The following is a 12,120-nucleotide window of genomic DNA, read 5'->3' as shown; positions in this document are numbered from 1 at the left end:
ATCTCGGCGTCCCTCCATAAACCTTCTTCTTTTACCCCGCTCTCTGCAGTCGGAAAAAACCCTCACGTCCCCCCCCCCATCCCATCGTTCATATTTTTGTATCTTGGCTAAGTGGTGTTTTAAAATACCTACAACCGTCAAATCAGGTAGCCATCTCCTGCTCCGCTTGATGCCAATGTTAATACCGTTCCCTCTCAAACGTGGGATCCGCAGGGCCGTGCCTCGGTCACCTAGAGTGATTCCCCGGGACCCCCGGCTCTCAGGGGCCCATCAGATAACGCTACCGAGGCACTATGGAAAATATACAGTGATTAGCATGTAGCAAAGCTTGCTTAGGTTGTAGAATGGAGCCAAATCACTGCACCGTCTCGATATACCACTTTATTTATGTGAAGAGTATCTTTTCTCTCTTTACGTCGCATAGATAAAAATAAACTCCTGGCATGTGTTATTACCAAAACCTGAAATAAAAAGCCAATAAGAAATGCGTTAGGAATTGGCTGTTGATATCATGTTACGTTGCTTGGTTACAAAGCAGTGTGGTAATTGAGGTTGGTGTCAGATTGTGGTCTGGGTATGGGAGCTGAAAGGGGGGAGGGGGGGGGGGGGCTGAGCTTGCCTGGTTGAGGAGGAAGTTGAAGAAACTGCTTGTGATAGGATACAGGCCAGGGTGTTGGTACCGGTAGTGTCCAATAGGGGGCGCAGACAGACTGCTTGAGAGACAAAGAGGAGTTTGTTATGTCCATGTCTGTTGATGCTCTGGTCTCAGAGACTCTGCTATTCACAAAATTCTGAAATTAATTTCAACAAAATTAAATAAACAAATCTTAATTTGTGTCTGCAAGAATAAATCTTCACATCATAATCAGGGCTGGAGAATTATCACAAGAGAATATTTTGGATTTCTCCGTAGCAATGCTGTTTTGTGACATAAAATACACAAATACAGCATGATGCTTTCCATACCTATACTAAATCTGAAGGCTGCTATTAAACACACTCCCTTAACTTGTTTTCGACCAGTTAAACTTAATTCACTATTACAATATACCAAGGTAATGGAAAAACACTGTATGCCATTTTATTGCATTATAAATGATTTATTAACCATTTATTTATTATGGACCTTTTATAAATGTATGCAATTTACTGGATTGTATGATTTATTTCATTTGCAGTGGATGAAGAAAGGACTAATTAATGGACAATTAGACCTGATGTTTAATGATCATACGTGCTTGATGCATAGAAGGCAATCATTGTAATTTGTTTTGGACTGGGTTCCAGATACAGGCCTTATGTTTACGTATATACGGGTTGTACACACGCATACGATACATCTACACATTTTATGTTAACGTTTAAATATTCACTACATTCACGATGCTCATAAGGGTAAATCAAAATTGTCAGGAAAAAACGGCAGACCACAGTGAAATGGAAACAGTAATATTACATTCATTTTTTACCCTCGATATCACCCACCGTTGTGTTAAAATATGTTATTGATGAATAACAAGCGGCCAATGAGAGATGGTCCCTGCGCTGGGTTTATTGTTGTAGTTGGTTCACATGGCTCTGGTGCGGCAGAGCCTCCATGTTCCCCAGCAAAGGGCCTGGTGCGGGCTGGTGCAGATGTTAATTCTTCCTACCTCCAGCAGGCTGTAATTGCCTTTTTCTCTGTGTAATTGCTGAAGATTAATGTTTTTTTTTCTTGTGTGTACAATGCCCTCGCACCGGACTAAAAACAAGTTCACTCTTTGTGCACCTTGGGTGATTTCACACACACACACACACACACACACACACACACACACACACACACACACACACACACACACACACACACACACACACACACACACACACACACACACACACACGTGCAGACAAACACACACACAAAGGCAGACACAAACGCATTGCAGACTCGCACACGTTCAGAAACTCCCAGACATGTGGACACACACATGTACAGACCCACACACACCTGCAAACACACGCATGGACTTAAAACACACACACACACACACACACACACACACACACACACACACACACACACACACACACACACACACACACACACACACACACACACTATATAGCCCTCTGATGTGGAGAGGTGCAGCAGGCACTAGCCATCAAGATACATGCAGGTGCTGTAAAAAAGCAAAAGAAACTCAATTGCAATTTTATTGTCCCGTTTGATAGATTTCCTGCCACCATTGTAGCACCAAAGCTGTTTGTCACTGTTGCTCTCTGCACCCACTGCAGGTGTGTGTGTGTGTGTGTGTGTGTGTGTGTGTGTGTGTGTGTGTGTGTGTGTGTGTGTGTGTGTGTGTGTGTGTGTGTGTGTGTGTGTGTGTGCAAATGTGCATGGATCTTACCAGCTGAGTGTGCCCCAGTCCTACATTTCCTCTTGTGCTGTGAGAGGAGTGTGTATTGTTTTTTTCTCTGAGCACATTGAATATTCATCCGAGTGTTGCCTGAACAATCAGTAAAACAAGGGCTCATAAATACAGGCGGCCCATGGGGAAGCTCTTCCAGAGTGTAGTGTATACACTGGGTTTATTTGTGTGCACCGCCCCCCTCACATGTTGTGGTGCAGAAACGCCTACCTTACATGAATATATTCAGTGAAACGTAAAAGAAAGGAACATGTACATATTCACTTTGTAGCGGGCGGTCTGAAAAATGCATTATACTTAGAAATCTTTTTCTTTTTGCACCGTGTCCAGAAAATGCATTGTTACAAATCTAATTTGTAAGTCGAGGTTTCCAGTGAATCTAATTTCATCATGTCCTTAGTAATCCGTCCCCTTAATAAGTAAATAAAAGACCCATCCAGGTTCCAGCCTGTTTCCAGTTAACATAGTATTAGAGTGAGCAAGGAGGTTCACCCTGTACCAGCGTGGCCGCGTTATTATCAAAGACAAAGTTTTCCCTAAGTCTTCCTCTTTCGTCATCTTTGATTTTGTTGTCCTTGTACCGTCATGTTGCTGAATGGGTGCATAAAAAATGTGTCTTGGCATTGGGTTGGAAGAGTCAAGTTTATTGCACATGCACATGCATTATTTATATAGCATTTTTAAAACTGCTTGAATTGGAATACAATATAGCATTTAAATGATACAATTAATCATAGTAAGGGTTGATAAAAACAAAAAATACAGCCAAACTAAGTAAACCAATACATCCAGCTAAGAAAATAGAAGTTAATACAATTTGTTAAATTATCACCCATTCTCTTTAGTTTCTCGTGTGTGTGTGTGTGTGTGTGTGTGTGTGTGTGTGTGTGTGTGTGTGTGTGTGTGTGTGTGTGTGTGTGTGTGTGTGTGTGTGTGTGTGTGTGTGTGTGTGTGTGTGTGTGTGTGTGTGTGTGCGTGCGCGTCTGAGAGAGGATGAAGGTGGGGGTATCCCCCGTCATTGGTAAAGAGATCCAGTTGTTTCAGTGTCTGTATTTGTATACTATATTTCTATAGTATTATTCAAAGTAACATTTGATGCACGAAGTGTACTGCCCTCCACAATGTGATTGGTCAGCTGGCCCGTAAAGTGGACAGATGTCTGTGTGTGTGCTGAGGTGGCAGCCTTCAGAGGCCTCCCCTCCTCGAGGTGCCCCCGGCCCAGGTGAACCCCACAGAGCACATGTCTAACACGGCCCAACAGTGGAAGCTGTGGAGGAGCCTGTGCCCTTAAGCTTCCCTGAGACAGCAGATTCTAATGAACACTACCCATCACATGCATTAGTGAACCCATTGAAATGGTGCTCTTATGTAGCATCGTCTCTGATTAATCGGTTTTATGATTGATAAGCGCTATTTGCCATCTGATTATTTTTTGCAGAGACTTTTATCCTATGTAAACACCCCATCCTCCCTGACTAACCTATTATTGATAATCCGCACCATATTTTTATCTCGTACTCTTTAGTGAAAGGAAAGCAGAGCTGTTCGGTGTGTGTGCTGGCGTCACAGAGACTTTCTAAGCTAAAACCTGTGGTTCAGAGGTTTGAAGACACTGTAGCTGTGTATTGAAACATGGACAAAAGAAGGGGAATTGAGAACATGGACAGTATGGACAAGACCAGATCGACTGGTATTGTCTGGTGAACTGGTCAATACGCTTCTGCTCGGCAACAACTTACTGAACATTACTGTCTCACGGAGAGTTGAATTGGTGTTTTGGGGTTTCACGTTTTGAAATAGTGTGGAATATATTAATTTGCATATTCAGGGATAAATAATTAAAAGTAAACCCTTTTTTAGTTTTAATCTTGGATCTATATCCCGTTTATTTACATTTTTATCAGCCGTCTAGATTAAGATTGCAATGGATTCAGTTTATTCTATAGAGACCAAACAAACCAAATAGCAATTATTCTGTCAGTTGACCAGAGAGAAATCAACATAATAAAAGGTAACTAAGAAGACGTAATGGAGAGAATATAAATGAACACACCATTCAGTATCACCAGCAGACGACGGCAATGTTTTTCTTTCCCTTTCCTTGTGGGAGGAGGAATTGCATTTGGCTAATCCGATTAGAGACTCACGGGCCCCCTGATATCCCCTTTGTTTTGCGGTCTCGTTCTATCTATTGATCTAAATCTGGTCTCCGCTGTGACTCCTACTGTGGAGGTCTCCCTGGACCAGAGCTTAGGCGGGCTAACGCTCTGTGTGTCTCTCTACACGCGGCCGGCAGAATCCATCCATCCATCCATCCCTCATAAAATCAACCTTAAAAACACCATATTTTGGGACGAGCTCCTGTAGTTTTCCGATTGAGACTAATCCTCTGTCATTCTTTGATACGGACTCGGTATCTGTAGTTCTTGGACCCCGACTCAATGTCCTCGGCTCCCAGGAGCCGAGGGCTGAACGCCTGTACCGGGCTCTAATGGCTCCGTAACGGATGTCCCTTTCTGTTGCACGCCGTTTCGCTCTCCTCTGTGATCCTGCTCTGCCATTACGGGCCACTCTCCCTGTGATGTGGCGTCGCTGTTTGCTTTCACTGTAATACCATGTTACCTGTCACATTAGAAAAGCCCACCGTGTTTTCCTACATTACCATAACATTTCTTCTCCTCCGTACCCCCACGAGGTCTGGCGGGAGGGGGGGGGGGGGGGGCACAGAACTTTAGATTAGATCAGCGCTGATGTCAGGCCCACCCAAGGCATTCGCTATGCGCTGCGGCTCCGCTAACCACAGAGAACGCTCGCTGCCTCCGTCTAATGGTAACTGGATCTGCTTGCGCAGCCCTGTTTAAAGCCAACATACATCATCTTAATGTAGGGACTCCAACCCCAACCCACCATCACCCCCCCACACCCCCCCCCAAGCATACCCCACCCCACCATCAGATCCATGATGGGGGGGGGGTGGTATATTCTCCACTAAGGCACTAGGCTCAGGCATCGTTTCCATGGGAGTGCACTCTCCATGCGTCCTTTTAATTGCAATAAATGCTAAATGTCAAATTAAGCTGAAACTAATGGGGTAGAAGACATCACAGACAGAGGCAGAGAGAGGGAGAGGACAGAGGAATTGAGAGGGAGGGGAATGGGAGATGGGGAGATGGGTTGAGGGGGGGGGGGGGGGGGGGGGTTTGGGAGAGAGAGACAGAAATAGAATGAGAGATGCTATCGATGCATTTAGAACAGGCTCTGCACTCAGAGAAAAGAGTTATGGATTACCAATCACTGCTCCGCCCGGCGCAAGATTAATGAGCGGCCGTGTAGCAGACTAATTTAGAACAATAACGACTAATTAATTACAAATAATCAGCTACTTTCTCCTCCCCCTCCTCCCCCCACCCTTTCCTTTCTTCCAACCTCATTAACTCGCTCGCTCTCTTCAACATCTGTGTTTCTCTCCCTTTTTGATCTCTGTTTTCCCCGTTTCTTTTTCTCCCGTGCTCTTCCTGTCGCCATTTTTTGTCTTTCTCTTTCTCTTTCTCTTTCTCTTCCTCTCTCTCTCTCTCTTCCCCCCCCCCCCCCCCCCCCCCCCATTCCATCCAAACAGCCTCAGGTTAAAATGGCTGCGGTGTGGCTCTGGTTTCACCCTGCCCTTCCCTCCACCACCGACTGCTCTTTGACTTTCTGTCCTCCAAAGCCCAGTGATTAATGCAGGGTCTTAAATTAGGCGTGGGAGGATTTGCCAATACTGGACACGCACTGTGCTCACACACACCCGCATGCACATGCACACCCGCTTGCGCACACGCACACGCACACGCACACACACACACACACACACACACACACACACACACACACACACACACACACACACACACTCTTCGAAGCAGTATCTACTGCTAATCTATGATTGGTTACATGGACGGGCTCTTCCTCAACTGCCACGTCAGACTGTTGTCCGTATGGACTAGCAGTCTAGTTAAGCCATATCTGATGGCAGGCTGACTGATAGAACGTAATGGGCCAAGGTTTCTTAAGGTTATGAGGAACAAAAAATGACTTGCAACTAAGAGGATTGGATGAGAGGGTTGAAATTGTCAAACTGGACATTGAAAATGTGGAACATACCTACCCTGATGTTGACCTCCCTAAAATATCAAATTTTAAGGCGTTGCTGTCTAAATATCCACTTGTAGCAGTTATACAGATGTAAAACTGTCCCTGTTAAAAAAAAAAAAAAACGGTTATCAACGTAAGTGTTTTTGTCTTCTGCTCTTTGTCATTGGTTAAAACGACCGTGTTGAAATCGTTTTGTTCTTTAGTGTTTGTAGAGCTTCATTACAAAATGTATGCCTGGTACCCAGTCAGGTAGACAGCTCGCCATGGCTCTTGCAATGAATGCAGTGGATGATGCCTCATGCGTGTCTTCCTTATGCGTTTCCCCAGGTGTCCTTTGAGCAGCACAAGCACCACCTCGCCCGCATGTTCACCCAGTACCAGCAGCAGGAGTCCTTGGCTCCCAGCGCTGCCATCCGCACCGTCTCCGCCGCCAGCCACGACGCAGAGACCTCCACCGAGGAGACCGCCCCCTCCACCGTCATAGAACTCACCGTGGACGAGGGGGTCCACGATCAGAGCACGCCCGATTCCACGTCCACTCCCAACCTCTCCTCCAGCCCAACAGAGGGCGACGGAGATAGTGTGCCCACAACCGTCGGCATGTCAAACATTCTGGCTGGGCTAGAGGGAGAGGAAGACCCGCCGTCTCCCAGCGACGAAGAGACCAAAGCAGCTGGAGATGCCGGCGTTGAGGCCCAACTGGAGGAGCCAAAAACCGAAGCACGCTCTGAAACGCCCGACGGCGACGATTCACAAACCGCCTCGGTCTCGCCGACTGAAGTGGCGAACGACGTGGCGTCTAGCCCCGCGGAGGTGGGCGTCGCCCCGACGCAAGCGGTCGAAAACACTACTGACAGCACCGACACTGAAGACGCACAGATGCCTCAGAGCGACGGCGACATGCCCAGAGAAAGCGACGGCCGAGCCGAGTCGTCTGCCTCCGTGCCGGAGGATTCCCTGAATGTTCCTGAGGGGGTTTTGTCAGAGCCCGACGCTAAGGATAACCAGCAGGCTGTGGAGGCCAGCACCGTGGAGGCGGTTGAAGGCGGAGATGGAGCCTCCGTCTCCAACGAAGACCCCAGCGATGCTGTCGACAGCCTGGAGCCGTCCTCGGGTGAGGACACGAAGGCGGGAAAAAAGGAAGTAGAAGTAGAAGAAGAAGTCGATACTGATAAGACGGGGATTGAGGAAGAGAAGAAGGAGGAGGAGGAGGAGGAGGAGAAAGCAACGGCGAGAGAAAGTGAGAGTGAGAAGAACGAGGAGACCGTTTCGGACCCCCAGAGTGAAGGTTTGAAGACGGAAGAAGCTGACGTTCCCGTGCCTGATGCCCCCCCAACCGACCCACAATCCTCGGACTCCGAGGCGCCCCCTTCGGCTCAGGAGTCCTCGGCCATGGCCACTCCCATCCCTGCGGATCCCCAGAGCGCCGCAGCCACCACCAAAGAAGAAGTAGCCCAAGCAGAGGCCTCCACGTCAAGCACGGCGCCCCCTAGCACCAACACACAGAAGGCCGCCGGGCCGGCCGCCCCCACCAAAGAGATCAAGATCGCCCGGCTGGACGTGTCCAACGTGGCCTTAGACACCGAGAGGCTGGAGCTGAAGGAGACCTCTGCAAGCGTAGGCCACCTTCTTACATCTTTAATGTAGTGAAGTAGTTTCTTGTTGTGTCTTTAGTCATTTTTACATACAGGTTGTTCATGGTTAGGTTCAGGGGTTAGGCATCTTTCTCTGGGAAGCCGACAGGTAGACTGGGCATAGGTTCATTACTCCTGTTAGTATCATACACGTAATTAATGCTGAGCAGCACCTCCAGTCTTTGTCACTAAGTATCCCTCATCCAGACCTATGTGTCTCCGTCCTAGGAGCCCAGCGGCTCGAGTGCGTCGGTCTCCGCGGGAGGTCCTGCGCCGGCCCGGGACCCCGCCGCCGCCTCCTCCTCCTCCTCCTCCTCCGGTCCTCGCTCCACCATGTTCCGCATCCCGGAGTTTCGCTGGTCCCAGATGCACCAGCGTCTCCTAACGGACCTGCTGTTCTCCATCGAGACGGACGTCCAGATGTGGAGGAGGTAGGGACCATTTCATTGGGAGGACCCACCTCTCCCCGGAACAGAGGAACGGGTCACAGACTACTACTAGTACTACTAATCGTGCTATCGTTCATCAATGCACTCCCACTGAAGGAATCCAGCCACCGCATCCTTCTGATTCCTCCGCACTCTTTAGTTGGTGTTCAATGTTACAGGAACTAGGATGTGCAGCGCTTTCTGTAGCTATTCCAATTTAGATGTTATGCTTTCATTGTGCCCTGATATAAGTTTTAAATAGAATAAAACAGTGTCTGCTTTAAAACATGCATGTTCATCCCATTTTAAATATAACTTCATAAGGTGGTTCTCTTTCTAGTTTTCACCTCCTTCTCTTTGTCTCCCGCCTCCTTGCAGCCACTCCACCAAGACAGTGCTGGACTTTGTGAACAGCAGTGAGAACGTGGTGTTTGTCCACAACACGGTGCACCTCATCTCCCAGGTGGTGGACAACCTGGTGATGGCCTGTGGAGGCATCCTGCCCCTGCTCTCTGCTGCTACCTCCTCCTCGGTGAGCCCCTGTGTGTGTGTGTCTGTGTGTGTGTGTGTGTGTGTGTGTGTGTGTCTGTTGGCATGTGTTTGTGTATCTTTGTATTTGTTTATGGATGTGAATCTGTTTGCCTGTGTGTGTCTGTGTATTTGTTTATGCATATGCATCAGAGCCTTTGTCTGTCTCTGCATGTGTGTGTATGTGTGTGTTTGTCGATGTGTAAGCGAGCATCATTGCTCTGTCTGCGACAGCCAGGTCAGGGGGGGTCATCCGTCCACCATTGACCTTTTCCCAATCACATTACACTACAGTTAGCCGCTCGCTAACACGATTAGCTCTGTTTTGTGGGCTCTGACCTCAGTGACTGTAGATCTGATGTAACATGATTCCTCCTCTCGGGTCAATACTCTCCCACTCGCTTCGGTGGCCTGTCTGGGAAGACCCGGGCAATTTAGGTTCAATTTCACCATAACCCAGTTAGGCTTCACCTATATGGTGGATCTCAATCAAATTTATAGCCGAGTACGACCTATGTATGTCTGAAGTGGCTTGAGAGCGCTTTAGATTGGAACAGAGGCGGTATCATCGTGAATGTAATCCACCTTTTGCTTGGAATCACTTGTGTTATTTTCTTTCCCCTTTTTACATTTTCTACGTAGATTAAAGGAAAAATGGTAATACTTCCATGACACATTTGTGTCATGGTCCAGCAAAAAAATGACAGAAATTTTCCCTTGCAGTGCTCACATAAAAATACATAACAACATGCAACAACGTCGCTCTGTTCTTAATAACCAATAAAGCACACAAAGCATAACATGCACAAACGGAAAGTGTCAGATTTGGATGATTGAAATGTGAACGAGTGACTGACTTGACCCCATGACCCCAGTGAGCTCATCCCGCCCTGCTGCCTCCTCCCGCAGCACGAGCTGGAGAACATCGAGCCGTCGCAGGGCCTGACGGTGGAGGCCTCTCTCACCTTCCTGCAGCGGCTGGTCAACCTGGTGGACGTCCTCATCTTCGCCAGCTCCCTCAACTTCAACGAGATCGAGGCGGAGAAGAACATGTCCTCCGGGGGCATCCTGCGCCAGTGCCTGCGCCTCGGTGGGGCAACCGTCCGGCTGTTTGTCTGTGTGTCTGGCTGGCTCTCGCCTTCCAGCTCTTTATCTGTTTCTCTCTCTCTCCGTCCTTCTGTTTGTCTGTTTGTTAGTCTGTGTGTCTGTCTCTCTCCGTCCTCCTGTTTATCTGTGTCTCTCCGTCCTTCGGTTTGTCTGTCTGTCTGTCTATCTCCCAACATTCTGTTTGTCTATTTGTCACGGTCTGCCTCTCTCCACCATCAAGTCTGTCTTTCTGTCTCTCCATCCCATTGCCTGTCTGTCCTAGACACTGCCTTTTTTCCTTTTAATCACAAGTTCTATGTTGGTCCTAATTATGTGATTCGGCATGAATTTGACCAGATTTTAGAAACACAGTGCAGCAGTCTTCAACCATAACTTATCTTAGGACCTTTTAGTAAATTTCCCCTCATTTTTCCTCTCGGAAGCATGGAGAAACAAGTGGTTACAGTTTTTTTTCCAAAGGAATTTAATGTGATTAGCATGACTCAAACTGAAACACAAATCGAATCTGCCTTCTTGACGGGTAGAAAAAAATAGAAATGCATTAAGTAGGCAGGATTAGTTACATAGTCGATTCCTGTTCCTCCGTTGTCCGATATGACAAAATATTTGACTTGGTGGTGGAAACCAGGGAGACATTATGTTTGGCTGTTTTCTGCAGGCTTCTTTTGATTTAAAGTCTATTATATTCCCACCCAGCCTCCTTCCATCCAACAGGACCGGCTCATGCGTTCATATCCAATGAGTCGGCTAAAGAATAGGTTCAGTTTACAATAATAATAGGGATAATCGACATAGACTGTGTCCTTGTCTATCTAATAATATAAAAGAAAACATATAAAATACATCTATTGCTGAGGTTTCTTTTGTGTGCATTGTATTTTGTAGTTATTTTCACACAACACATCATTGAATTAATGTGGCACAAAACGAACCAAAGGGAATCCAATATGTTGTTTGTGGACAGCAAACGAACGTCCGTACAGTGAGCGGACTTTACGCTCCCGATAAATTAAATATTGATATTGTTGTGTTGGGAGTCGATGTGGTATTGGGAAGACTGAGGGCCGCGATTCTCAAGCCGATCAATATTCTCGCACCCGCTCTGTTCCGCCACCGCCCGCTCCGACACAGGGTTGTTTTCGCTCCGTTCAGCTGGTTTACTGCTCTCTACCCGCACTCCGTGCCCTGCCCTTATCTCCTCCTCTTACCCACTCCCCTCTCTCCCCGTGTCCATCGATCCTCTATATATCTGGCTGCACACACTTTGGCTCCGGGGCCCGCCCCGGTCATGGCTCTCTTTAGCCCTCTTCACCCCACCTACTCTGTCGTCTCTTACTCATGTTTCACGCTCTCTCTCTCTCTCTCGCTGGCTCTCTCTTCCCTGCCTCATCTTCTGTCATCACTCCTCCTATCTTTTGCTTGCTTACACACTCTCACTGCCCCTTTGTTTCTCTTTTCCTTTCTCCCCTCTTTTATTTTACTCTCTCTTTCCCTCTCTTTGCCTTTCTCCATCTCACTTTCTCCCCCCCCCCATTTATCTCTCCACTCCCTTTCCTTCCCTTCCTCGCTCTCCCCCTCCATTCCTCTCCCCCCCTCTCTCTCTCGCTCCCTCCCCCCCTCCCCTTCACTCTCCCAATCCCTCTGTCCCTCACTCTCGCTCTCTCTCCCTCACTCCCCCCCCCCCCTCCCCATTCCCCCTCTGTGCTCGTATCAGTACTCCCCCCCCCTTATCTTGTTATTATAACCCCGCTGCATGGCAACACTCTAAAATGGCTGCTATCATGATGTAGTGCGTTCTTCATAATGGCCTTGGCTGCACACCGCACAGCCCCCAGTAGCCTGGGGGCCACAGCCTGCCTGCCTGCCTTCTGGTGCAGGCTA

General features: G+C 47.8%; 1 protein-coding gene across 1 annotated transcript in view; it reads left to right on the top strand.

Annotated features, from left to right (window-relative positions):
- lrba (LPS-responsive vesicle trafficking, beach and anchor containing) overlaps positions 1 to 12,120 on the top strand; it is a 184,719-nt gene that overhangs the window by 41,475 nt on the left and 131,124 nt on the right. Inside the window, 4 exon segments of the mRNA XM_060046267.1 lie at positions 6,870 to 8,159; positions 8,405 to 8,607; positions 8,983 to 9,136; positions 10,042 to 10,222. Coding sequence (XP_059902250.1) covers positions 6,870 to 8,159; positions 8,405 to 8,607; positions 8,983 to 9,136; positions 10,042 to 10,222 — 1,828 coding nt within the window.

This window comes from Gadus macrocephalus, chromosome 3 (genome assembly GCF_031168955.1).
Source record: "Gadus macrocephalus chromosome 3, ASM3116895v1".
Lineage (NCBI taxonomy): Eukaryota > Metazoa > Chordata > Actinopteri > Gadiformes > Gadidae > Gadus > Gadus macrocephalus.
This window is presented reverse-complemented; position numbering and strand designations above follow the sequence as displayed.